This window comes from Prionailurus viverrinus, chromosome E1 (genome assembly GCF_022837055.1).
Source record: "Prionailurus viverrinus isolate Anna chromosome E1, UM_Priviv_1.0, whole genome shotgun sequence".
NCBI classification, from domain to species: domain Eukaryota; kingdom Metazoa; phylum Chordata; class Mammalia; order Carnivora; family Felidae; genus Prionailurus; species Prionailurus viverrinus.
In genome coordinates, this window is record NC_062574.1 from 12,001,158 (window position 1) to 12,028,215 (window position 27,058).

General features: G+C 42.8%; 1 protein-coding gene across 1 annotated transcript; it reads left to right on the top strand.

Annotated features, from left to right (window-relative positions):
- Window positions 1–631: 631 nt before the first annotated feature.
- Window positions 632–26,742, top strand: COPS3 (COP9 signalosome subunit 3). The gene is made up of 12 exons (XM_047832007.1): window positions 632–783; window positions 4,362–4,491; window positions 5,583–5,695; window positions 5,785–5,834; window positions 7,578–7,670; window positions 9,345–9,524; window positions 12,452–12,592; window positions 14,717–14,890; window positions 17,789–17,875; window positions 24,765–24,878; window positions 26,038–26,118; window positions 26,419–26,742. The coding sequence occupies exons 1-12, from the start codon at window positions 729–731 to the stop codon at window positions 26,470–26,472; spliced, it is 1,272 nt and encodes a 423-aa protein (XP_047687963.1). The 5' UTR covers window positions 632–728; the 3' UTR covers window positions 26,473–26,742.
- The last annotated feature ends 316 nt before the right edge of the window (window positions 26,743–27,058 follow it).

The window sequence follows — 27,058 nt, forward strand, 5'->3', positions numbered from 1 at the left end:
GGCTTTGGAGACAATTTTCTGCGACAGAGTGGAAGTGGCTATATGAGAGGGACAACGTGCTTTGGGAGTCGACTGGAAGTAGGACAGATCAATTTCAAATCAATTCATTCAACATATACCTGAATCAAAATGCAGTCCTCACTCACTATGTGCTGTGCGCTGTTCTGTTTTAGTGATTGAGGTTATTGTAAGAATCTTACAGATGGGTAATACAAGGCAGGGGACGGCCAAGTAAACTTGTCCAAATTCACGCAGCTACTAAGTAGTAGGAAAGGGATCTGAATCCAGGCATCCTGCCTGGCTCCAGTCTTCATTACAGAAAAAGCCTCGTGGAAGAGGTGGCAATTAATCCAGGCGCGAAGGATTTGTCTAGGTGGAAAACGGCACGGTCATTCCAAGCAAAATCCGGGAAATATGCGCCTAATTATGAGTTTAGCGTCTTCCTTTGCTCACAGGCCCACTAAACAGCAGGAGGAGTTTCACAAGGCAACGGGATAAAAAGCGAAGGAAAGGAAAGCCAACTTCCGGCTACGGGGAGTAGCGGAGCTGTTTCCATGGAAACAGTAACTGGCCCCCAGGTAGGTGAGATCTCGCGGTGCTTGAGCCGGCGGAAGTGACGTCCGGCTGCTGTCGCGGCCCTGTGGTGGATCGCCGCGGCCCCTCCTCCCAGAGCAGCCTCCTTTTCCCGCGTGAGCTGCCTCTGCTGCTCGGGCCGCCGGGGGGGAAACATGGCGTCTGCCCTGGAGCAGTTCGTGAACAGTGTCCGACAGCTCTCGGCTCAAGGTGAGGCCCTGGGCCGCCGAGCTGGGCCTGGGAGGGCCCCCCGGGCCGCGGGGACGGGCTCGCATCCCCAGCCGCCAGCGCGGACGGCTGGGACGTCCCTGTTAGTGCCGAACCTCGCCTCCGGGGCTGGTCTCGGGGTTGCGGCGCTTAGACCAGGGCGGGATCGGGCGAGGCTGAGTTCAAGCAGCCCTCTCGCGCTCTCGGTCTTCGTCGCTCTAGTCTCCCGGCCAGTGTGCTCGGCCGCCTGGCTATCTCCCCTCCCTGGGGCCGCCCGGACCCTCCTCCCCCCGGCCCGGGCCCCTTCCACTCGGGCGCTTCGCTTGACAGTTTTGGGGGCGGTGACTTCCGCTGGACGCCTTCCCGAGCGCCCGTTGGTCTCTTCGGCCTCCCTTCCCTGCGCTGATTGGTGCACCGCCTCGTCGGTCCCGGTGGCGCCTGGCCGCCTCCGGCCTAGGCCGCGGGTAGCGGGCGCGAGGCGAATCCTTTCTGGGTGCCTTGGCTCGGAGGTTCGCCTTGGCCGGCCGGCGTGCCCTCGGGAAGCCTCCGCGCCTATTTTAGTCCCGCTGAATGCCGAGGGAGCACTCACTCGTAGGGCTGCATTTCCAGGGGTAGAACTGTGACCATTACTACTTAAATTTTCGTGCTTTTTGGTTCATTCAGCTCATCACCTGAGTATAGAGCGCTGGACTCCGAATTAATTAGCTGCAGGCTGTGAAGGTCCCTTTAAGTACCCTGTTTCTTCATCTCTAAAATAAAAATAAGACCCTACTTCAGAGGGTTGTTGGGATTGAATGAGAGAAATCATGTAAAAGTACTTGAAACAGTACCTGTTATTTCGGGTGCGATAGATACAGTTGCAAATGATTGCTAACAGCTGTTAATTGTAAACTTCTAGGAGCTGCCTGACCTTGGATAAGTCACCTTTAATCTCTTGAATCTCTTTATCTCCATTTGTAAAAATGGAGGAGTGCGATTTACCTCACTGGGGCAAGTTAACTGACCGGGTTGAAGCCATGCCTAATGAAATACTTTTTTCCCCTTATTATTGATAGAAACTAGGTTCACAGGTAAGGCACAAACTTGCAGCCTCCATGAATGAAGGAACCATTCATTCATTCATTCATTTATGCTACAAGTATTTGGTTTCTCCTTCCTGGGGTGTAGTATGGTTATTTAGATTTGGATTGGAATCCTGACAGTGGCTTCTTGGGCCAGTTTTCTCATTTACAAAATGGGACTGGGACTATTTAGCATCAAGTAAGATCACTAATCTGAAAAGCTCTGTATGCGTGCTCTGGGAGTCACTGCCTTAGGAACAGTCAGGCAGAGATAAACAAGATACTTTCACTGCCTATGGCTTCTGTGCCTCATGCTCAGTGCATAGGAAATGTTTATGAGGTTTCTGTTTTTTCTGCACTTACTCAGAGTTTCCTAACATGGACCTTAAGTGAAGGGAACTTCATAATTTCCAGCTTTCTTTGATTAGAGGGAATTTCATTGGCCACATCTCTGGGCTCATGTCAGATGCACCCTGTGGCACTGCACTTACTGTTAATTCTTCCCTTGGCCCACAGTAGTTAACTATCTTACGATTTCATAATGACCCAGCTTTTATTTTAAGTCTCAGCTCTATATTGGCTATTTAATTGGGGGAAAATGATGGACTGAAATGCTTGTTTCTCTGTGGTTCTTATCATTGTAAGTGTAATTATAGAGTCGTGAGTATAAAGGGGGGGGGCCAATTATTTAGAAGAAGCTATTTTGTATTTACCAGTGAGATTTGTAATAAAATGTGATGGTATTTTCCTGTTCAACATGTGTTATCATGAGAGATAGTACCTAATCAGATCACAGATTTTTTTTATTCCTGCTTTGCAGTGCATGTGATAATAATAGTATATTTCTTTATTTTTGGAAAAAATTTTAAAGTATAGTATAGAAGCCTCAGAAACAAAATTACCAAGCTGCAGTCACTTGGATTTTAAATTTTTTGGTATTCACGTGGGGTTTTTTTGGGGGGGGTGGTTGGGGGGGATATGGGAAAAAAATCCCTCAGCTACTAAATAGAAATAGCTGATATATATAGCTTGAAGTTCAAAATGTGAAAGAGAACTATAAAGGAGGAAACTTAAGAAGTTGTTGCCCATGCCCTTATATACATTTTTTTAAATATTTATTTTTGAGAGAGAGAGAGTGAGTGAGGGCCATAGAGCAAGGGAGACACAGAATCCGAGGCAGGCTCCAGATTCCGAGCTGTCAGCACAGAACCCGACATGGGGCTCGGACCCACGAACCGTGAGATCACAACCTGAGCTGAGGTCGGATGCTTAATCGACTGAACTGTCCAGGCACCCCTGCCCATTCCCTTATATAAACTCCATACACACCACCAACCACCACCAGAAAGACAGCTAGTAGAATTTGGAGGTATAGAGTGTGGCCATGGTGTCTTGGAATAACCTATCAAAATCAGTGAGTCTACTTCAGAGTACCAATTCAGGCCTAATTAGATTCTATACCTTAGTTGTGAAAACATAACATTGTGGTATGGGGGGGGGGGGCGGGGAATCGGTGGATCAATTAGGAGATTAATTAACAGGCTGTTGATTGATTCGCTGGTAAGTAAGCACTGTATTCTGAAACTGGAGACATGAGACAGCCTCTCCTCCTGAGTTTATGTTGAGTTACCTAACCACCACAATCCTAGGTGATGCAGAGAGGGCACAGAGAGAACACATTTTTCAAGTTAGCTCGGGGAAAGGGGGTAAGATGAGGGTCCGAAGTCCCAGGCCGATTGCTGCATGAAGTGTATGAGTCAGGTAGTGGAAGACCCAGGAGAGCAGAGTGAAGGAAGGAACAGCAAGCTTGCAGAATAGGATGTGTAGAGGCAGAAAGGTGAGACGACATGGAATGTTGAGTGAATTTTGTGAACTCAGTGTGACTAGGGAGTGTGTGTTGGGGGAGAGAGGGGTGGAAGCAGGTGGTAAGGCTGGGGAGGTGCAGCGGCCTCTTACCAAGCTGAAGCATTTGGACTTCTTAAAGCCTTTGGAGTAATTTGATTGGATTTTACATTTTGGAAAGGTCATACAGGTACAATATGAAGTATGGGTTGGAGAGAGAAAGAGTGAGGTAAGGGGACCATTTAGAAGATTTATGATGTAGTCCAGGCAAGAAGTGATGAGGGTCTGAATAAGGCAGGGGAGAGAGAAAGGAACGGAGCCAAGAGACTTAGGAAGTAAAATTAAAAGTAAAATCGTATTTGGTGGCATTTTGGATACAGAGAGGGAGGTGAGGGTGGTGGTGATAGTAATGTGTGCATTTCTGGCTTGGGGAATCGAAGAGGGAATAGAGGAAAAGTAGAAACTTTCAGGGCCAGAAGGAAATAGGAGGTCTAGTTTTGAGTCAAGGCCATTTCACTTCTCTGACCCTGCTGACCCATTTCCCCACCTGAAATGAAGGAGATACAAGAAGTCACCTTTAGATTATTTCTTGCTCTGAGGAATGAAGTCTGTGGTTATAGAGTTTCTCTAGTTTGGTTAGTGCTGTAACTGAATGATGGTGTTATTCCTGTTTTCCAGGGCAAATGACTCAGCTTTGTGAACTGATCAACAAGAGTGGGGAACTCCTTGCAAAGAACCTATCCCATCTGGACACTGTGCTCGGGGCTCTGGACGTACAAGAGCACTCCTTGGGTGTCCTTGCTGTTCTGTAAGAGGCGTCTCCTTTTACAGTTTAGTGCTAAACCTGAACGCTTGCTAAACCTGAACGCTGTAGCCTTTCTGGCTATAGGTGTTTTTGTTTTTGCTTTTTTGGTGTAGAAAGTATACCATGTTAAACAACAGTGAGCTCTTTTGCACAATTATAAAGTCAAGTCCTCATAGTTACATTTTACTCCTCCTAGCTAATCCTTGTTTGTTATATTTTCAATTTTGTTATTTTTTAATTCTGTTTATACAAATTTTGAAATTTATTAAAAAAATTTTTTCATGTTTTATTTCTTTTTGAGACAGAGAGAGACAGAGCGTGAGCAGGGGAGGGGCAGAGAGAGAGAGGGACACACAGAATCCGAAGCAGGCTCCAGGCTCTGAGCTGCCAGCCCAGAGCCCAACGTGGGGCTAGAACTCACAAACCGCGAGATCATGACCTGAGCCGAAGTCGGACGCTCAACCGACTGAGCCACCCAGGCACCCCTACAACTGGTTTTTAAATGACTAAATAGCCCTAACTACATGGGAGCTCAAAAGAAAACTGGTTTTGAAAACTTTGGGTTAAAAGTTCATGTTCAGTTCCTTCACGAATATTAGACCACGTGATATTTGGCCTCGTTTAATGGAGTTTTCTTTTTGAAAATTCTTTTTTGGGGCGCCTGGGTGGCTCAGTCAGTTGGGCGTCTGGCTTCGGCTCAGGCCATGATCTCACGGCTGTGAGTTTAAGCGCCTCATCGGGCTCTATGCTGACAGCTCAGAGCCTGGAGCCTGCTTCAGATTCTGTGTCTTTCTCTCTCTCTGCCCCTCCCCTGCTCACGCTATGTCTCTCTCTCCTTCAAAAATAAATAAACATTAAAAAAAAATTCTTTTTTAAGCATATTTTTCTCAGCCTTCATCTGTGTCTGTGTTCTGTGTTTTGACCTTGCAAAGAACCGGGCCAGTCCCATATACTCTTTCCTAGTTTTTAAAAATATCGGTGACTCATTTACTTTCATAGAGCACTGGAGATAGGATGAACTTCTGGCCCCAGTGGCTTCTTCATTTTCCCTTGTAAAATATCAGGAGGAATTGATTCTTTTCTCTTTATTCCAGATTTGTGAAGTTTTCCATGCCCAGTGTTCCTGACTTCGAAACCTTATTCTCACAGGTTCAGCTTTTTATCAGCACTTGTAATGGGGAGCACATTCGATACGCAACAGACACTTGTAAGCCAACTAACATTTTGTTATTTCCCACCGAATGCATTTTACCTGTGTAGTCATTGATGTCAACATTTTGTCCTTGCCATCTCTAGTTGCCGGGCTTTGCCATCAGCTGACAAACGCACTTGTGGAAAGGAAACAGGTAAGCAATGGTAGTCAAATATTTTAAGAAATCTCTGATTTACACAATGAACTCCTTTGTTAAGGTTCCAGGTTAGTACTGAGTGTCCTAACAGATCTGTGTGGTCGCCAAGCATCTGCTGTGAGGACCTCCAGCTCGTACATCAGGTGAGGCCTCTCAGATGCATGGGAAGTAGGGCCTCAAGGGAGGCTGCTGCTGGCAGTGGATGTTTTTGGAGCTACCGTTCTGGTGCCCTTTATGTAGTAATATACTGGGTTTTTGTTTGCTCAGACTTTGAACTTTTAATTATGACATTTTAGCTTTACAATATGAAGAATCCCCATGTACCTTTCACCCAGATTCTCCGGATGTCAACATTTTACCCCACTTACCCTTTTCTCTCTCTCTCTTGAGCCATTGGAAAGAAAATTGCAGATATGTTACCACTTACCCTGAATACTTCAATGAGTGTTTCCTAAAAATTAGGACATTCTCTTCTACAACCACAGCACCGTGATAAATATCAGGAGATGAACGTTGATACAATCTTTTAAACAAATCTGGCCTTATTCATATTTTGCCACTTACTTCCCTAATGTCCTTTACAACAGAAGAAAATCTCAGGTCATGAATTCCATTAGGGTGTCCTGTGTCTTTCATTTCCTTTAATCTGAAACAGTTCTTTGGTCTTTAACTTTTGTGATACTGACACAAGTTATAATTTGGAGTGTTTTCAATTATTATTTGAAATTGAACTTGAAGATGGAGCTTGGAAGGAGACCAGACAGAAAGAACCATTTGGGATTGTGTAGGAATATTAAACAAATTGTGGTTTGAAAGAAATGGTTAAAAAAAATCTTTATTGAAAACCTCATGTGAGTTATTTAGCTATTTTATATATATATGTATAAGTATATATGTGTGTGTGTGTATATATATGTGTGTGTATGTATATGTGTGTGTGTATACATATGTGTGTGTGTGTGTGTATTTAACGTTTATTTTTGAAAGAGAGAGAACAGGGAGGTGCAGAGAGAGGGGGGACAGAATCCAAAGCAGGCTCCAGGCTCCGAGCTGTCAACACAGAGCCCAACAGAGGGCTCGAACTCACGGGCCGCGAGATCATGACCTGAACCAAAGTCATACACGCAACCAACTGAGCCACCCAGACGCCCCTTATTAGCTATTTTAGAGTCATATCTCCTGTTCAGAAACTGACCGCCTCACTTGAAACTTTGTCTTGTTATTTATCATCAGGGCAGGAAATGATCTGTTTATAAGTTATGACATTGGTTTCAATAGTCATTTATAATCGATTAAGAGATGGTGGTGGTGGAGAGAATTTACAGACGATATCTAGACTGCCCTATGGTAAGATGCCAACATCCTTAGCCATAGTTACGCTTACTAAGCATAGGCTCTTTATTGTAAATGATTTGGAAATTTTTTGTTTGTTGCAATGTAAATACAATGAACTGTTGACAAAGTAATATTGCTTTTGATTATTGATCTTCATCGTAAGAAAAAAAGGTTTATAACCTAAAAAATGGTGCTGAATTACTCTAAAATAGTGTAAGAAACAGCTTAAGAAAGCATTTTTTGACTGAACAGGGACAGATATTTCCTGAAAGAGTATGGAAACCTCATTTTGTTCTTTAAAGGAACCTATCAATTAGTGTTATTTTTTATTTGTAAGTGACAACATAAGATCCAATGTGCTGCCATCTTTGAGAACTTATCTGAAAGAGATGTCATTTCTGACAGCCCCTGCGAGGAATTGGCGTCCTTAAGCAAGCCATAGACAAGATGCAGATGAATACAAACCAGCTGACCTCAGTCCACGCTGATCTCTGCCAGGTAAGCAGCAGGGGAGTGAGTCACATGGGGTCAAAGGTGGAAGTTGGGCTGTGCGCTTGCTCAATAAAGGAGAGCAATTTGGTGGGGACTGTGATGTGTTCTAGAAGTTGAAATGTGTAGGGACGTTATCAGTGCGGGAATTTGCAACTGGCTGCTAGAACGCAAACTATCGAATGGGTCTCAGCCAGCGGGCTTCTGAGATGAGTAAGCAGACCGGTTAACGTTTGCGATGTTAAAAATGTCCCAAGTCACTTTTATGTTATTTTATGTGGTTCAGACTCCGGAAGGTAAAAGGGAAGGTGATTAATGAAGTCACCTTGCTCGTGAGCCACCCATCTCTCCTTTCCAGAGGAAATCAGTGTTAGTTTTTTGTGTATCCTTCCAAAGATATTTTATGCACATATAAGCAAATATGTGTATTTTTCTCTCAGTTTTTTCGTACCAGTAGCAATAATCTGTATGAACTCATATGTACATTGTTTTTTTTTCTACTTGATGTATCTTGGAGAGGTCTCCGTATCAATGTTTTACAGCTACAGATTATACCATAATGCTCTGGGGTTTAACCAGCTCCTGTGGGGTATGGATTGTTTCTTTAATAGCATGGTACCTGGATTATTCCAAACACGTGTTCTAGTTTCACATCAAGGTGCTTTCTTTCTATTTTTTAAAAAACTTTTGTGCTTGAGGTATGACCTACACACAGTAAAGTACATTAGTCTTAATTGTACAGCTCTGAGTTTGTACCTGTAACTACACCTGTACCAGCATCATCCAGTTACAAAACGTTGCCATGTGCTTGCTGTCTTGAGTTTGAGTTGAGCAATTCCCTACGCTTACGGAAACGATTCAGAAATTAAAAAGAAATAATTGAAGAAAAACTGCCATTTTTATCACACCATATTGGTCTATTTCTATTCTGCTAATTCAGAAAGAAAAAGGACTCACTTGTTTGTGCATCTATAAGCCGAGTGGGTGCTGGGCAGGCTAAAAGTAATAGCTAAGCTTTAATTCGTCTGTGGAGTACTTTATCTCCTGCCTGCTTAGTCTTTTATTTTTTTTTATTAAAAAAAAAATTTTTTTTTCAACGTTTTTATTTATTTTTGGGACAGAGAGAGACAGAGCATGAACGGGGGAGGGGCAGAGAGAGAGGGAGACACAGAATCAGAAACAGGCTCCAGGCTCTGAGCCATCAGCCCAGAGCCCGACGCGGGGCTCGAACTCACGGACCGCGAGATCGTGACCTGGCTGAAGTCGGACGCTTAACCCACTGCGCCACCCAGGCGCCCCGGTGCCTGCTTAGTCTTTTATAAACACATGCTGTTTTGTTCTGAATGCTTAGGAAAACGGAGTAATGTGTCAACACTTGGAACAGTTTTAATCAGTAAGATGGTTTAAAATGTTTTCTTCAGGGGCGCCTGGGTGGCTCAGTCAGTAAGTGTCTAACCTTAGCTCAGGTCATGATCTTGCAGTTCATGGGTTCAAGCCCACACATTAGTGCAGAGCCTGCTTGGGATTCTGTCTCCACTCCTCCCTCACTTGCTCGCTCGCTCTCAAATTTAAAAAAATAGGAAATAAAATGTTTTCTTGAACTTTCTGGAATCTATGAATTTGCTCCTGCTAAAGCCTGCCAAGTACAATTAAAATGATGATTCAATGTAAAATTTTTCACAGCTTTGTTTGCTGGCAAAATGCTTTAAGCCTGCCCTTCCATATCTTGATGTGGACATGATGGATATCTGTAAAGAGAATGGAGCCTATGATGCAAAGCACTTTCTATGTTACTATTATTATGGAGGGATGATCTATACCGGGCTGAAGAACTTTGAAAGAGCACTGTACTTTTATGAACAGGTAATCATCTCTCTAAATGCCCCTGAGGTTCTGTTGAACTTGTATGCTCGAAGAAGTGCACAGCTGGTGTGGATTGATCTTGGGCCTCTGAGTTTCAGGTGGAGGTCCTTTCAAAGATCATTTGTCTGGGATCATCATGTACATGGTGGTAAACTGTCCTTGAGTTGAAGGGCAGTAGGTGTGGAGGGAAGAGCACTAATGAGTGGGGTCTGATCTAGGCTTTGCCACTCGTATCCTGTGTGATTCAGGTTAAGTTCTGTGTGTCTCTTGACCTTTACACAAAGGGAAGAGATTGAGCTGAATGATCTTTGAAATGTCTTTTTGTTCTAAAACAATGTGTGGTGTTTTGTTAAGTTTTATTTATTTTAATAAGTAAAACGGTCTCATGGTTCAAAATTCAAAGGGTATTGAGCATACAGTGGAAAGCCCCTACCTGCTTTGTCTATGTGATGGCCCCTGGTCTGTGTAGTGACCTGTATAGTGCATAATTTGGTAGAATGTTTTAGAGTCTGAAAAAGAGATACAATATTGGCTAATACTAGAATTTTAAGAAATTTGTCAGAGGTTTAATATTTCTTATATTCCTATCACATATTAAGATAATAAAGGATATTCTAAGCCTTGAAGGAGCTCACAATTTAGTTGAAAATGCTAAGACATAAATACACATGCATGTATTTATTAGCATTGCCTCAGGGAATTGTCACCAGAAGGTGCTGTTGGGCAGGGATGATGTCATTAGAACATGTCTAGTCAGGAGCATTCAACTGGCTCCGTCGGTAGAACGTGCAAGTCTTGATCTCAAGGTCGTGAGTTCAAGCCCCATGTTGGGTGTAGAGCTTACTCAAAGCAAAAAAGGGGGATGTGTGTAGTCAAGTAAGGACCTTCAAGGTGACTTCTCTTTTTTTTTTTTTTTTTTTTTTAACATTTATTTATTTTTGAGACAGAGAGAGACAGAGCATGAACAGGGGGAGGGTCAGAGAGGGAGAGGGGAATCCAAAAACAGGCTCCAGGCTTTGAGCTGTCAGCACAGAGCCTGACGCAGGGCTCGAACTCACGGACCACGAGATCATGGCCTGAGCCAAAGTCAGACGCCTAACTGACTGAGCCACCCAGGCGCCCCAAGGTGACTTCTCTTTAAGAGTACATAGTCAAAAGCTTTAGTTTTTCAGAAAATTATAAACATATTTCATAGCCACTGGGCAAATGATTTTATAGTCCAGTATGATAGCTGACAGCATATTGATGATCCAGAAATATCAAGATGATGAGGGCTTTGGAAAAGGCAGGAAAGTATGTAATGCACTTAGAAAAGATATTTCTATCCCAAATAATTAAAATGTTAAAAGTAAAACATTTTTGGTACAGATAGGAACGTTTTTGCTGAAAATCTATTTATACCCTGATTTTGCCTTGACCAGCACTGTCTAGTGTTAAGGTACTTCATGCAACTGTGTTTTAATAATATACATGAAGCTATAGATGGTATTAGTACCTTAATTTCAGAAGGTGATACAGATTTCTTACTGCTTAAAAAAAAGAATCCAAGAGAGGGATGTACGTAGTGGAAAAAAATCAGATCATTCAGCATTACATAAAGCAAAAAGTGAAAGAAAGCAGCTTTGTCTTCTCATATCACACCACACATTGACCTACTTAGTTTACTGGTCTTCGGTTGGTGGGAATGTAAGTCAATTGCAGTTTTTCACTGTTTAAGCAATGCTGTAGTAGAAATCATTGCACGTGTAAACATATGCACTCATTTGAATGTTTCTGTAGCATCTCAGAGAAGCACCTTACAGGCTCAGTGGTTTGGGTTTTGATTTGGAATGTTTGAGCTGATTTGGGTGTGATAGTTTTCATTTCTCCCTGACCTTCATAAATCCGGGTGAAAGAGAGTAGAAAGTCAGCCACAAAAGAGGAGAAGATATTTGCAGATCTCTGATAAGAGACTTGCAACCAGAATGTACAAAGACCTCTTACAACTCAACAGTAAAAAAACTAAAATTTAAAAATGGCCAACGAAGAGACATTTCTCCAAAGAAGCTATACCAACGACCCATCGGTACATGAAGAGATACTCCTCATCATTAGTCATCAAGGACATGCAAATCACAACCACAATGATACCACGAGGACAGCCCAAATTAAAAAGAGACAGCCAACAAAAACGAGCATTGACGAGCAGGTGGAGAATTTGGGATCCTCATAACTGCCAACGGGAGTGTGAAACAATGAAGCCGCTAGGGAAAACAGTCTGCAGCTCCTCAAAGTGTTAAGCATAGAGTTACCACCCTGGCCCAGCAATTCCACTCCTAGAAATATACCTGAGAGAAATGAAGACAAATGTCTGCCCCAAAACACGTACACTGATGTTCGTGGCAGCTTCGTTCGGAGTGGCCAGGAGGGGAGACAACCCAGATGCCCGTCACCTGAGGATGAGTAAACAAAATGTGGTCTGTCCATATGGTGGGATATCATTCAACCATAAAATGGAATGATGCACCAGTACCTGCTACAACACTGAAGAACCTTGGAAACAGAGAGGCCAGTGACAAAAGACCACAGATTTATCTGAACTGTCCAGACTAGGCAGATCCATAGAGACAAAGTGGCATGGTGGTTTCCTGGGGCTGGAGGGAGAAGAGAATGAGGATTGACTGCTAGTGGATATGGGGTTTCTTCTTGGTGGGGTGAAAACGTTCTGAAATTTGGTAATGGTAATAGTTGCACAGCACGGTGAACATACTGAAGCCACTGTCTGGTATACTTTAAGAGGGTATTTTATAGCACGAGAATCCGTTCTCAAGACATTATTAAAAATATTCATAGGGCACGAAATGTAAGAATTGTTTTTAATTAAAGTGATACGTGTGGCTGATTGATTGCCCTTTCTGCCCTGGTGTGCTCTCTCTTCTCTTGCTCAGGCCATAACTACTCCTGCCATGGCGGTCAGTCATATCATGTTGGAATCATATAAAAAGTATATTCTAGTTTCTTTGATATTACTTGGAAAAGTACAACAGCTACCAAAATATACGTCTCAAATTGTGGGTAGATTCATTAAGGTGAGTTTTTTAAATTGATTTCTTAGGTGACATGTTAAGTCCATAAGGAAATTATAATGATACGTAGTTCTGTAATTTTATTTTATAGTGATTTGGCTCTCCCGGCAGCTTCAAGTTAGCAGACATTTAATACGTTTCATAGTGGACGTTATTGTCTGGGAGCTGCTGTTCTTGCAGAATCTTGGCCTCTATTCCAGTCCATGCACCCTCTGATCACTGACCGCGGGGGAATGTCACTTAGAAATCTGTTTTCAAACTTTTGCTCTGAGTAATTATTGCCATAGATGCCAAAGCTCCTGTAAAGGTTGATGATGATGATGATCTTCTTCTTCGTCACAGTTTAGCGAAAGTACTGAAAAGACAGTGCTGAGTTTATGGAACTGCATCTGCCCGAGTGTTAGGAAATCTTTCTAGAGCCCCTGAATGAAAACCCCAAGTTCTGCTCACTGAACTTTTGTTTCCACTGAGGACCCAGCTTTGGACCACATTGAAAAATAGATTTTTTTTTTTTTTTTTAAATACATCCTCATGGTTTAGAATAAAATCGGGCAGTTCAAAAGGTTATAAGGTCACAGTCATTTGGATAACAATTTTAACCCTGTTATTCGTACAGAACTCAATTTCAGGGTATCAATTTGAAAATCTTCCTAATGAGAAGATTTTTATGCTGTCTTGTTGCAGACAGCCCTGTGTCCTTCACTACAGAGCCTTGCTGTGGTTCTTAGGGCTCTGGGCTGCCTAGTCACAGATGAGGGAGGAGAGGAAGGTCCCTTGAATCCCATGAAAGAGTCAGAGGCAGGGTAAGTTTAGGGTAGCCATTCTCAGATCATTTGGGAGAAATCCCATGGTCCCTTGAGCTGGCCTGTTCGAGGAAGAGTAGTTGCGTAAGACGACGTCTTCATGACTGTCCTTCACAGCATTCGTGGTTTATGAGGCTAGCATCCATGGTGAAGAACACAGACTTTGGAGGAGAGACACAGATTTGAATCCGCGTTACACCTGTGCTCCTCATGACCATCCCACATTCTCTCAGACCTCCGCCCCAATCTCCTAATAATTATTTATTTATTTAATTTAAAAAAAAATTTTTTTTTTCAACGTTTATTTATTTTTTGGGGGGACAGAGAGAGACAGAGCATGAACGGGGGAGGGGCAGAGAGAGAGGGAGACACAGAATCGGAAACAGGCTCCAGGCTCTGAGCCATCAGCCCAGAGCCTGACGCGGGGCTCGAACTCACGGACCGCGAGATCGTGACCTGGCTGAAGTCGGACGCTTAACCCACTGCGCCACCCAGGCACCCCCCCCAATCTCCTAATATTTAAAGTAGAGGATAATGTATATAAAATGCATAAAGCAGCTCAGGCTCTTAGGAGGCCCTCAGCTGCTGTTGGTTCTCTTGCTCCTATCTTCCTTTTTGTCGAAAATAGATTGTCCTGTTGCATCTGGTGAGGGGTGTGTGTGTGTGTGTGTGTGTGTGTGTGTGTGTGTGAGAGAGAGAGAGAGAGAGAGCAAGAGAGTTGAGAATGATAGGAATCTTGCCTTCTTTTTTCCCAGTGTAATTTATCAATAGGAAAAGAAAAAAGACGCATGCATTTATTAAGTGCAGTATACTTTCACCTGCTATGCCGTTATTTGCTCTGAAATAACAAAGTTTTTTTGTTTTTTTTTTGTAAATTTTTTTTTTTAACGTTTATTTATTTTTGTGACAGAGAGAGACAGAGCATGAACGGGGAGGAGCAGAGAAAGAGGGAGACACAGAATCTGAAACAGGCTCGAGGCTCTGAGCTGTCAGCACAGAGTCCGACGCGGGGCTCGAACTCACGGACCGTGAGATCATGACCTGAGCCGAAGTCGGACGCTTAACCGACCAAGCCACCCAGGCGCCCCCAAAGTTTTTTTGACAATATGTCACTCCATAGTGAATTTCTATCTTTGGTCTTAAAAACTAGGCATTTGCTCTGGGTAACAATAGGTTAAGGTTAAGCAATAGGTTGCTTAGGTAACAATAAAGGATATTGAATATATTTGCGCATGATATAGCACTGTGTTTTCTTTTTGCTTCCTATACAAATTTTATATCTCTAATGTTTTAATCTGATTTCTTCCCACCTTTAAACCTTCAGCCTCTTAGCAACGCATACCACGAGTTAGCACAAGTTTATTCAACCAATAACCCCTCAGAACTCCGCAACCTGGTGAGCAAGCACAGTGAAACTTTTACTCGTGATAACAACATGGGGCTGGTGAAGCAGTGCTTGTCTTCTCTTTATAAGAAGAATATTCAAAGGCTAACCAAGGTGAGGCAAGCGACGCCCTCAGATAACATCTCCTGGTTCCCCCGGGGCCTCTCCCTCTTCTCTCTCTTCCTTCTTAGTGCTGAGGAAGCAGATACAGGGATAAAGTGTGGCACGATTTCTTTACTAAGCAAGAACTCTCACAACCGATGACTTAGAAAGAGTTTGATTTATACCTTTTGGTCTTTTCAGGGCTAGAACAGGGTTTTTGAGAAGAGGAACAGGTGAAGAGGAAGACAGGTAGGAGATACGGCTACATGGGGAGGCAGAGACAGGTAGCCTGAGAGAGGTAAACAGTCCCATGGGCAGAGGGGTGGCGCTAACGATGCAGACACAAGTCCCTTGTGACCAGCCGTGGACCCTCCCGGGCTGTGCTCATCTGTACTTGAACTTCTTGCTCGAACACTCAGCACTACCTTGACGTTGCCATTTAGGCCACAGATGAACGAGCTATGTGCAGTTGAACTGTAGGAAGTAATGAAAACGACCTGCTGCTTTTGGATTAGAGGAAATATGCTTATTACCCGGTGTTCAAACGGTACCAAAAAGCATGAGAGAAAAATGAAATCCCACGTGACCTCCAAAGGCATGTGCTGCAAGTAACAGGAAGCGAACAGCCACTTCAGCAAACAGGATTGCTTTTTCCTCTTGAGAAGTAGTGTAGTCAGAGGGGGCGTTTCACAGCTGGCGAGAATGTGGTCAGTCTGGCTCTGGGCATACCCTTTACCCTGCGGTAGCCGCGGGACGGGGCGGAGAGGCAGAGGAGCCAGAAAAGGGGGTGTCTGCTGCTGGGTGCCCTCTCTGTGGGAGGGCCGCTGGGCTCTGGGTGGAGTGTCAGGCAGTGAGAGCCTGGAGAAGCCAGAGGAGAGTGGTGACAAGGGGACGGTCATGGAGGCAAGTGAGCCGCGCAGGGGGGAGAGGGAGGAAGGAGAGGAGACGGCCAATGAACAAGAGGAGGAAACTCCTTCCAAATACTCTAGAGAGACCAACCCTAGCTGCCCCACTCACATACGGAAATCAGAGGATTCGTAAAAAGTTGGTTTGTAGAAGGAAAATGAGAGAGACAGTAGCTCAAGAAATATTAGAAACAAATGTAACCTGTCTGCCAGAGGAAAACTGACTTTATCTATGGGCAGACAAGGCCGGGACCTAAGAGATTCAGCGTAACAAGCAGCCTGATTCTCCCCACGTAAGTTTTTCTTTTGAGAACCACTCTGTCCCTTGCTGTGTCACCATTGAGAGGTAGCTGTTGACAAACAGATGCCCCCTGCTTGTGACTAGCACTTGCACGTTAGCTAAAAGAATCAAAATGTTAACACAGGTAAGAGAGGGTACCTTTCAGAAAAATGTTAAATTGCAGAATGGCAAATAAAAGTTAAATGAAGAAGGTTAAGTCTTCGCTGGTGGCTGTTGTGCTTTTAGGCATCATGTCTTAGTGCCAGAATTCTAGAAGGGGGAATAATCCACGGATTTTCTAGCCACGCCAGGCTCTTTCTTATTCCAAAGTCAGAAAACCAGAAGTTTTTCAGAAAGTCTCAACAAGGAGACCGTGTGTCCATGTCGGTGACGGGAATGATGTTCTGTGACATTGCTGGCTGGAAGGCAACTAGGGACAAGGGGTTCTCACATGGGGATGAAATCTGCCACTTCATGTTAATGTTTTGATGGACATTTTTCTAGATTCTTCTCTCTCTTCTCTCTATGTATATGGAGACACTCACAATTAAATGTGATTAGGGTTATGTTCTAAACCTCTTTCCCTGGCAAAGTAAGCCTGTATCACAGCTCCCCTATATAGTAGTCTGTTTTATGGATGAATCACGATTGATTCATTCAACTGGTCCTCTGCTGATGGACATTCAGGTGGAAGTTTCTCTTTATTTTGAAACAGGAAAAATGATCCATGTATTTAGAAATGTTGACTTTTAAGTCTTCATTTGTGTTCAACTGCTTATGTACTTTAAAAATTAACAATTACATTTTCTTGGATGCTACATCCTGAACTAAAGTATACATAGACTTTTTGGTCATTGGCTTATTAATTTTCAACATCAGGGTTTTAACATGCTCTGCTCTGAAAAGGCCATTGCTGTAAATATTGCCAGCTTTCCTTAAGAAAGAGCTCTTTTAATTTGTTCCTGAAGGGGAACATTTTCATCAAGTCCCAAGCAGAGTTGTGGGAAACACTGGCTTCCTTCTAACGCCCCATGTGTTTATACATTTTAGCTTTGCATTTTGAAGAATGAAAGTGATGTTGTCAATTTTATTTAATAGGTAGTATGTTTACAGTACAAAATTCAAAAGACACAAATCTCCATGCAGGTCCTATACCCCAGCCACCCCTTTTCTTTCTCTCTGAAGAAAGTGTTACCCGTTTCTTGGGTGTCCTAGAGGTTGTCTGTGTGCATATACGTACATATCCATACACACTCTCACGGGTACATAAAGTTTCCTTCCATTTACACAGCATGCCATGCACACTGTTCTTCATTGAATGGTGTACATTATCTTAGGTTCCATTTCAGTTCATGAGAAGTATCCTTTTTAATTTTTTTTTTTTTTTTAACAACAGCATAGTCATCTATAGACCCAATTATACCAGACGGCACCAACCAATCCTTCTAGGTGGTCCCGGTGCTGCAGTAAAGAACTTTGTGTGTGTGTCACTTCACTTGCGTGTCTGTGTAGGATACATTTCCAGAAGTCCTTACACCTCTAGGAAACCGAGAACTAAAATTTACACGGGTTTCCTCAACTCTAAGTCATCTTCACAACAAAAAATTATTTTGCACAGTCACAGAAAGCAGATTTTGAGTGATTCATTAGAGCTCTGTACACATTTAGTGAAATTTATGTCCTCCGTTGTTTCTACCTGTGATTAATTCTACTTCTGAATTTCAGACCTTTTTAACACTATCATTACAAGATATGGCAAGTCGTGTGCAGTTATCTGGACCTCAGGAGGCAGAGAAATATGTCCTACATATGGTGAGTGTGTCTTCATTTCTAAAAAGTTCCTTGGTGGATTTTTGTCCTTAGAAAAGTAACAGGCGTTCATTATAGAAAATACAAAAAAAGAGAGAGAGCAAGAGAGGGACATCCAGAGTCAACCTCTGGACATTTTGGTTTATTTCCTTACAATCTATGGGGTTTTCCAGTCATAGGTACCCATGTGATATACATGGTATGTCCTGTTTGTCCTCCTTACTTATATTTGTAAAACACTTATGAAGTACAGAGTCCTAGAGCAGTGCTACTCAACATGGTGCTCTACAGTGAGGACATGAACTTGTAGCTGTATGGAGGTCAGGGCACACACACTCCTGCCCACACCGACGAAGTCCTGTTCAGCTAGAGAGGGAGCAGTCGTTGACTGTGATGTGACTTGCGCCCCTTCCCTCCTTGTGGGCCATTGTCAGTTCATTAGTACGCTTAGAGTTAGCATTAACAATGAAGGGGGCTAAAGCAGACACTATCTCAGCACCTGCCTTCAGAAGTCAGATACTACCAGCATCCCTGTTTAAAGTGTCCCAGATGCATCTGTCCACTCCCCAAATTTAGAGAAGCATTATTTAAATATGCACAGGGTAACCCACCGAGTTGATAGATTGTAATCTACCTACCTATTCAGTTATGTAAATACATGGCTAAGATCTGATCCTTCAGAACAGACTTATGTCCTCAGCCCAGGTCAAGCAAATCTTAGGTGTAGAAAGTCAGCATTTTACATTTTTCTGCTGATGATGTCCCCTTTGATTTTAGGAACACTGCCATATCAGGATTAGGAATAATGAAACTATTTTCCACTGTGATAATGGAGTACTTTATTTCCATAGTGCAATTTACAAACGTTTTGAAGTTTTAATCTTTCATCCTAATTCTCAAAACGCGCGCTCATCCCAAACAAACAAAACCTGTCTGACTTGACCAACTTTGGAGTGCTCGCTAGGAGCACCTTGCTAAACCTCCCCAGGGGTTTAAGCATCAGTGAGCCACACAGTACCCCCAGGAAACTCACTATTTGGTGGGTGAGAAGAAATACATGAGTGGTTATGACACCAGCAAGGAGTCAGAAGCTATGCTTTGAGGGATCAAAGGAGGAGGAAGGGGCTTTGAACACTGCGTGACCAACCCAGACGAACCCTGACAGGCTCTGGATCAACCAGGGGTGTTTTGTCTGCCAGGGGACATTTGGCAATGTCTGAAGACATTTTTGGTTGTTACAGCTAGGGGTACTACCATCTAGTGGATAGAGGCCAAGGATGCTGCTGTACGTCCTACGATGCAGAGGACAGTTTCCACGACAGAGAATTCTCTGGCCTGGTATATCCATCCTGCCAAGCTTGAGTGTAAGCTCAAGACTTGCCCTGGAATATAAGGTCTATGAGGGTAGGGATTTTTTTTTTTTTTTAAAGAAGACATTTTTTTTTAAAGCAGTTTGAGGTTGATAGCAAAATTAAGAGGAAGGTACAGAGATTTCCCATATGTCCCCCGCCGCTGCACATCCATGACTTTCCCCATCATCGCTAACCCTCACCAGAGTGGTGTGTTATAGTTGTGACATGTGTGCGTGTGTCATGGTTGGTGAGCCAACCTGACACGTGGCCACTGCTGTACTTTCTGCAGGTTTGCACATATAATGCTATGTATCCATCATTATGGTGTCACACAGAGTTATTTTTACTGCCCTAAAAAATCCTCCGTGCTCTGAGACAACCACTGATAATTTTTATTGTCTCCATAGTTGTGCATTTTCCAGAATGTCCCGTCGTTGGAATCATGCAGTATGTAGCCTTTACAGACCGGCTTCTTTCATTTAGTAATCAAGATTTAAGGTTCCTTAATGTCTTCCCATGGCTTGATAGCTCCTTTCTTTTTAGCGCGGAATCATATTCCATTCCTTGGATGTGGCACGGTTTATCCATTCACCTCCTGAAGGACATCTTGATTTGCTTTCAAAGTTTGGCAATTATGAGTAAAGCTGCCGTAAACATCCCTGTGCAGGTTTTTGTGTGGACATAAGCTTTCAACTCCCTTGGGTAAATACCATGGAGTGTGATTGCTGACTCAGATGGTAAGACTATATTTAGTTTGGTACCAAGCTGCCAAACTGTCTTCTCAAATGGTGGCAACATTTTGCATTTCCACCAGCAGTGAAAGAGAGGTTTGATTGGCCCACATCCTGACCAGCATTTGATACTGTCAGTGTTCCAGATTTTGGCCACTCTAATAGGCGTATAGTGGTATCTTGTTTTAATTTGCACTTCCCTGATGACATACGATGTGGACCAACTTTTCATATGCTTATTTAACATCTGTATATCTTCTTTGGTGAAGTCCCTGTTCAGATATTTGGCCCATTTTTTAGTCTGTTTGTTTTCTTGTTGAGTTTTAAGAGTTCTCTGTATGTATTTTTCTTTTATTTTAAAATAATCTCTCTGTCCAGTGTGGGGCTCAAACTCACGACCCCCGAGATCAGGAGTTGCGTGCTCCACCCCCTGAGCCAGGCGCCCCGGTCCGGTCCTTTGTATATTTTGCATAACAATTCTTTGTCAGATGTGTCTTTTGCAAATATTTTCTCCCAGTCTGTGGCTTGTCTTCTCATCTTCCTGACATTGTCTTTTGCAGAGAGAAGCTTTTATGTTTAATGGAGCCCAACTTATCCATCATTTCTTTCCTGGATTGTGTCTTTGGTGTTCTAGCTAAAAAGTTATCATCACACCCAAGATCATCTAGGCTTTCTCCTATGTGGTATTCTGGGAGTTTTATAAGTTTTGCGTCTTACATTTAGGTCTGTGACCCATTTGATTTAATTTTTAAGGATGTAGCGGCTGCATCTAGATTCAGTTTTTTGCTTGTGGATGTCCAGTTGTTCCAGCACCATTTGCTGAAAGGAGGATCTTTGCTCCTTTGTAGTGCCTTTGCTCCTTTGTCAAAGATCGGTTGACTGTTTATGTGGGTCTATTTCCGGGCTGGCTATTCTGTTCCATTGATACATTCGTCTGTTCTTTCACCAATACCACATTGCCATGATTACCGTAGGTGTAGAGTAAGTTTTCTTTTCTTTTTAAGATTTTATTTTGTTTTATTTTTTAATTTTTTTTTCAACGTTTTTTATTTATTTTTGGGACAGAGAGAGACAGAGCATGAACGGGGGAGGGGCAGAGAGAGAGGGAGACACAAAATCGGAAACAGGCTCCAGGCTCTGAGCCATCAGCCCAGAGCCCGACGCGGGGCTCGAACTCACGGACCGCGAGATCGTGACCTGGCTGAAGTCGGACGCTTAACCGACTGCGCCACCCAGGCGCCCCTTAAGATTTTATTTTAAATAATTTCTACACCCAGTGTGGGGCTTGAACTCACAACCCGAGATCAAGAGTTGCATGCTCCACCAACTGAGCCAGCCAGGTGCCCGTTTAGAGAAGAGTCTTAAGGTCAGGTAGTGCCAGTCCTCCAACTTTGTTCTTCTCCTTTAATATCGTGTTGGCTATTCTGGGTCTTTTGTCTCTTCATGTAAATGAGAATCAGTTTATTGATATCCATAAAAATAACTTGCTGGGATTTTGATTGGGATTGTGTTGAATCTAAGAATTGAATTCGGAGGAACTGACATCTTCATGATACTGTCTTCCTATTTAAGAACATGGAATATCGCTCCATTTATTTAGTCCTTTTGGATTTCCTTCCTCATCCTTTGATTTCCTCATAGATCTTGTACATCTATTGTTAGATTTATTCTTGTTTGGTTTTTTTTTTAATTTTTTTTTTTTAACGTTTATTTATTTTTGAGACAGAGCATGAACAGGGGAGGGTCAGAGAGAGAGGGAGACACAGAATCTGAAACAGGCTCCAGGCTCCAAGCCATCAGCACAGAGCCCGACGCGGGGCTTGAACTCACAGACCGCGAGATCATGACCTGAGCCAAGGTTGGCCGCTTAACCGACTGAGCCACCCAGGCGCCCCTATTGTTAGATTTATTCTTAAGTGCTTCATTTGGGGTGGGGAGGATCCTAATTGTATCGTTTTCTTTATTTCAAATTCCACTTATTCATTGCTGGTATGCAGGAGAGCAATTCACTTTTCCATATTAACCTTGTATCCTGCAACCTTGTTGTAATTACTTATTAGTTCCAGGAGGGTTTTTTGTTGTTGATACTTTCAGCTTTTCCATACAGACAAACTTATCATCTATAAACAAAGACACTTTTGTTTTTCTTTTCCTAACTTTTTATTTCCTTTTCTTGTCTTCCTAGACTTCCAGTACAATGTTGAAAAGGAGTGGTATGAGGGTGCATCTTTGCCTGGTTCCTGACCTTTGTGGGGAAGCTTTGAGTTTCTCACCATTAAGTGTGATGTTAGCTGTAGGATTTTTGTAGATGTGTTTTTTTAATTTTTTTTTTTTTAACGAGAGATAGAGAAAGACTGAGCATGAGCAGGGGAGGGGGAGAGAGAGGGGGAGACACAGAATCCGAAGCAGGCTCCAGGCTCTGAGCTGTCAGCACAGAGCCCGATGCAGGGCTCAAAACTCACAAATCATGAGATCATGACCTGAGCCGAAGCCAGACACCCAACCGACTGAGCCACCCAGGCACCCCTGTAGATATTCTTTATGAAGTTGAAGAAGTTCCCCCTCTAGACTTAGTTTACCGGAGTTTTTATCATGAATTTTCATTGGATTTTATGAAACACTTTTTCTGCGTCAATTGATAGGATCATGATCTCTTTAGCCTGCTGATGTGATGAATTACATTAATTGATTCTTGAATGTCCATCCTGCCTTGCGTACCTGGGGTGAATCTCACTCAGTTGTGGTGTATAATTCTTATATATTATTGGATTTGTTTATATTTTCTTGAGGATTTTTGCACTTATGTTCATGAGAGAGGTTGGTCTGTAGTTTTCTTGTAATTTTTTGTCAGGTTTTATTAATATCAGGGTAATGCTGGCTTCATAGTAGTTGGAAAGTATTCTCTTTGCTTTTGTCGTTGAAAGAGATCGTATAGATTGGTATAATTTCCTCCTTAATTGTTTGGTAGGATTCACCAGTGAATCCTTCTGGGCCTGGTGGTTTTGTTTTAGAAGATTATTGATTCATTTTCTTTAATAGATATTGGCCTATTCCGATTGTATGTCAGGGATTTTTAAAAAAAATTTTTTAATGTTTATTTTTGAGAGACAGGGCATGAGCAGGGAAGGGGCAGAGAGAGAGGAAGACACAGAGTCTGAAGCAGGATCCGGGCTTTGGGCTGTCAGCACAGAAGCCCATGCAGGACTTGAATCCACCAGCTGTGAAATCATGACCTGAGCCAAAGTCAGATGCTTTACTGACTGAGCCACCCAGGTGCCCCAGGAACTTTTTTCAGTAAACATTTATTGAAATATCACCTGCCCAGAGAAAAGTACACTTAAGTTTATAGCTAAATACATTTTCACAAAGAGAAGACACCTGTGAAACCAATACCTAGATCAAAAATCAGAGTATCAGCATCCCAGAAACATCTCTCATGCCTGCTTCCAGCCCTACTCCTGGCTCGCCAGGTTCTTATCCTGGGTTCTCACATTCTATTTTGTATTTGTTTCTGAGCTGTGTATAAAAGGAAATATACAGTATATATTTTTGGGGGTCTGGCTTTTTTTGCTCAATATTATGAGCAAAATGTTGTATGTGGCTCCATTCATTTTCAGGGCTACAGTATCTCACTGTGATTATACTCATTTCAGTTGTTTCTAGTTCTGGTTATCACAAAAAGAGCTGCTGTGGTAAAGCTAGGTTTGCATTTCATTTGGGCATGTTCTGTCCACGTTTAAAGAGGCAGCTCTCCGTGATCACACAGAGAATGATGTATTCCATTTAATGTGTGTTGGGCTGGTTGCTGTTTCATTAAGCAGCATCTGTCCCTTCCAAAGCTAGAATGTGGAGCAGTGTGTTAGGAATAACGAGTCCTATTCAAGACTTCCTGGTTTCTCACTTTTTAACTTCAGGACAGGATTTGGCTGTGAGGGTCAAATAACTCCTCAGTCATTGATGCAAATAAAGAACATAGCCGTGAAACTACCTTGGGATCAGCATTAGCAGAAAAGTTTTCTTGAAGGATCAGAAGAGAATTTGTACGGGGGTGAACCAAATGTGTTAGGGTTTCACGTTTTAAGGTGCAAGGCACTCGGACGTTATGCTGGGTGATGCAGGAAACAAAAGAAACATACACAATTCACTTCATGTGAAGTGTCCAGAACAGGCAGATCCCTAGAGCAGGAAGTAGTAGATTGGTGGTTGCCAGGGGCGGAGAGGATGGGAAAAGGAGTCACTGCTCAGTGGGGACAGGGTTTCCTTTTGGACAATGCAAATGTTTTCGAACTAGATAGAGTTGGTGGTTACACATTGCAAATTACACTGAACTGTTCACTTTGTTTTATTTATTGATTTATTGAGAGAGAGAGAAGGCAAGTGAGGGGGAGGGAGAGGGAGAGAGAACCCCAAGCAGGCTCCACGCTCAGCGCCAAGAGCGATGCGGGACTGACCTCATGACCGAGAGATCATGACCTGAGCTGAAATTAAGAGTTGGATGTCCAATGCACCCCTGAATTGCTTACTTTAAAATGGTTAATTTATACTATGTGAAACTTAGCTCAGTAAAAAAAATACAAGAGCGGGTATACGTGTCTCTGTATGACTTTTGTAGCCCTTAGTATCTGCAGTGCTGTCTAGCACATAGTAGGCGTTCAGTAAATACTTGTTGAATAAACAGATGGTGCCTAAAAATAAACATACAAATTTATTTATTGTTTTTTGTCTCCCCTCCCCCCGATTATATTGGAACATTATATATCCACATAGTATCTGAGTCTAAACTACTTTCCTGATTTCTTTTTTTTACAGATAGAAGATGGTGAAATTTTTGCAAGTATTAATCAGAAGGATGGTATGGTCAGTTTCCATGATAACCCTGAAAAATATAATAACCCAGCCATGCTTCATAACATTGATCAGGAGGTAAATCTGAATGCCAGGTTTTGATTGATGTTTGAGATGCTGTATTTGAAATACTGCTCCCATGCTCCAGGATAATTTTAGTTTTTTGTTTTTTGAGAGAGAGTGCACGCAAGTAGGGGAGGGGCAGAGAGAGAGAATCCCAGGCAGGCTGTGCGCTGTCAGTGCAGAGCATGATGCAGGGCTCAAATTCACAAACTGTGAGATCATGACCTGAGCCAAAATCAACAGTCAGATGCTTAACCGACTGAGCCACCCAGGCACCCCTTACATACAGGTAGTTCCCAACTAGTTTCTGGGAACATTTTAGTTCCTACAAAGTTGTTTTGAATATGAGCATTGCTTAACCCTCTTCCAGATTGTATGGTTGTAAGTCAGTGGTGGGTTGGATTTCCCAGCAACTCACCACAGCCTAGTTTAGCTACTGAAACACTTTAGGGTCTTACAGTCAGTATGCTTTTATCCACACCCAACCACCTTTCATAATGCAGAGCCTCATTTCTGCGGTAAAGTATAGTCAGAAGGTCAGAAACCTCTGTGTGTCAGGAGAGGGAGGAAGGGGGCTAGCTGGAGGAAGAAAGTCCTCCGTTGGGCATGGCCAGAGTGGTCCCTTTGCATTCTTCTGAGGTCACGTGTTCTGACTGCCACTCTGGGTTCCAGACAGGAGTCAGGATTGTGTGGGCGTCTGTGTTTCTTACCTCACATTATGGAAGTAGATGGAACCAGATATTAAATCTCCGAAACCTGAAAGCAATGCATAGTAACATAGTAGGCTTCCACACTCCTTGTTTTTAATTTAAAATCCCAAAAAACCATGAAAACTGGAGGGTTTGGTAACTAAGTGTGATGGCGAATTACACCTGAAATGATGCATAGTCTTTATCCCACTTTGTGCATATTTTTAGGCCTCACTGCAAAAGATATTAACGTGTTTGATTATGGGGCATACCCTAGATCCTACTGGGATGTTAGGTAATATACAGTACTTGTACAGTATTAACTTTCTGCATTCAAAAAATTCTGATTCCAAACCTGTGTCGCCCCAGGGGTTTCAGATCATGGGACTGTGAACTTGTAGCACCCATATTAGTAGCCTAGGTTAAAAAGGAGGTAACCGACCTAGACTCGCTTACTAACCACCTTCAAACATGTCTATCACCAGATGCTGAAGTGCATAGAGCTGGATGAGCGACTGAAGGCCATGGACCAGGAGATCACAGTGAACCCCCAGTTCGTACAAAAGGTGATTAGGGTTCCCTTCATTAATTAGAAGTGGCCTGGACAGAAAAGGAACATGAACTTGATTTGAGGTTAAATGCTTATTAGTTGCCTGAAGTTCTTGAAAACCTTTGTGACCAAGTTCATGGAGAGATTCACTGAGAGCATTATCAAACTGCAGCCTGGAAGTATGCAAACTATGGCCTGTTTGTACACAGGGTGACCGACTGTCCTCACAGAAGAACAGGGTGTGCTTGTTTGGGGCCGGTGGGAAATCTCTGGCAAGGGCAAGTGTGAATACATCCTCTCACTTTCTTCTTTACAGAGCATGGGATCACAAGAAGATGATTCTGGAAACAAACCGTCTAGTTACTCTTGAAACTAACATCCATCCTGAGTTAGATGAGAGAAACTGATCACCTTGGCCAGTGGCAAGCGGTAGGAGGGCAGCAGGGAGGACCAAGCCTGTTTCACCTGGACATTAAGAAATTACATTTTGTTTTGACATCTTCAGTCCCATATGCTTTAAGAAAACCATTCTCTCTGCAAAGAAAGGAAAAAAAATGCAAACTTTAAAGTCTGTTGTGGATTTATTTATCCTCAGATTAATGTTGTTATTGCATTAAATCTACCTTTTTGTTTTAAATTACTTGAACATTAATGTGTCTTCTGTATCGCTTTTTTCCCCCTCTGAAAAGTTTTTAAGGGCTATGTTCACTGTGAACAGAAATGGTTAAACTTGAGGAATTTTTGGAAGATTTGAAAAGTCTGGGAGTCCATAACACAGAAGCTAAATTTTTATAATTAGAAGTAACCTGCGTCTTAGTGACAGTCCCCGCTGTGAATCCGAGATGCTTTGTGCTCTTTCTGACCTCTGGGTTGGGCTCCACTCTTCTGCAGTCTTGAGACCAGGGCCGGACTTTGCTACATTTTCTTCCAGAAGGATTTTCAGTGAAGCTGCACAG

Excerpts from the sequence above, each read along its gene's own strand:
- COPS3 (XM_047832007.1), top strand. The coding sequence starts at position 729 with ATGGCGTCTGCCCTGGAGCAGTTCGTGAACAGTGTCCGACAGCTCTCG. Across the intron at positions 7,671-9,344 it reads TCCACGCTGATCTCTGCCAG|CTTTGTTTGCTGGCAAAATG; the intron begins GTAAGCAGCAGG and ends AATTTTTCACAG. Across the intron at positions 26,119-26,418 it reads ACCCCCAGTTCGTACAAAAG|AGCATGGGATCACAAGAAGA; the intron begins GTGATTAGGGTT and ends TCTTCTTTACAG.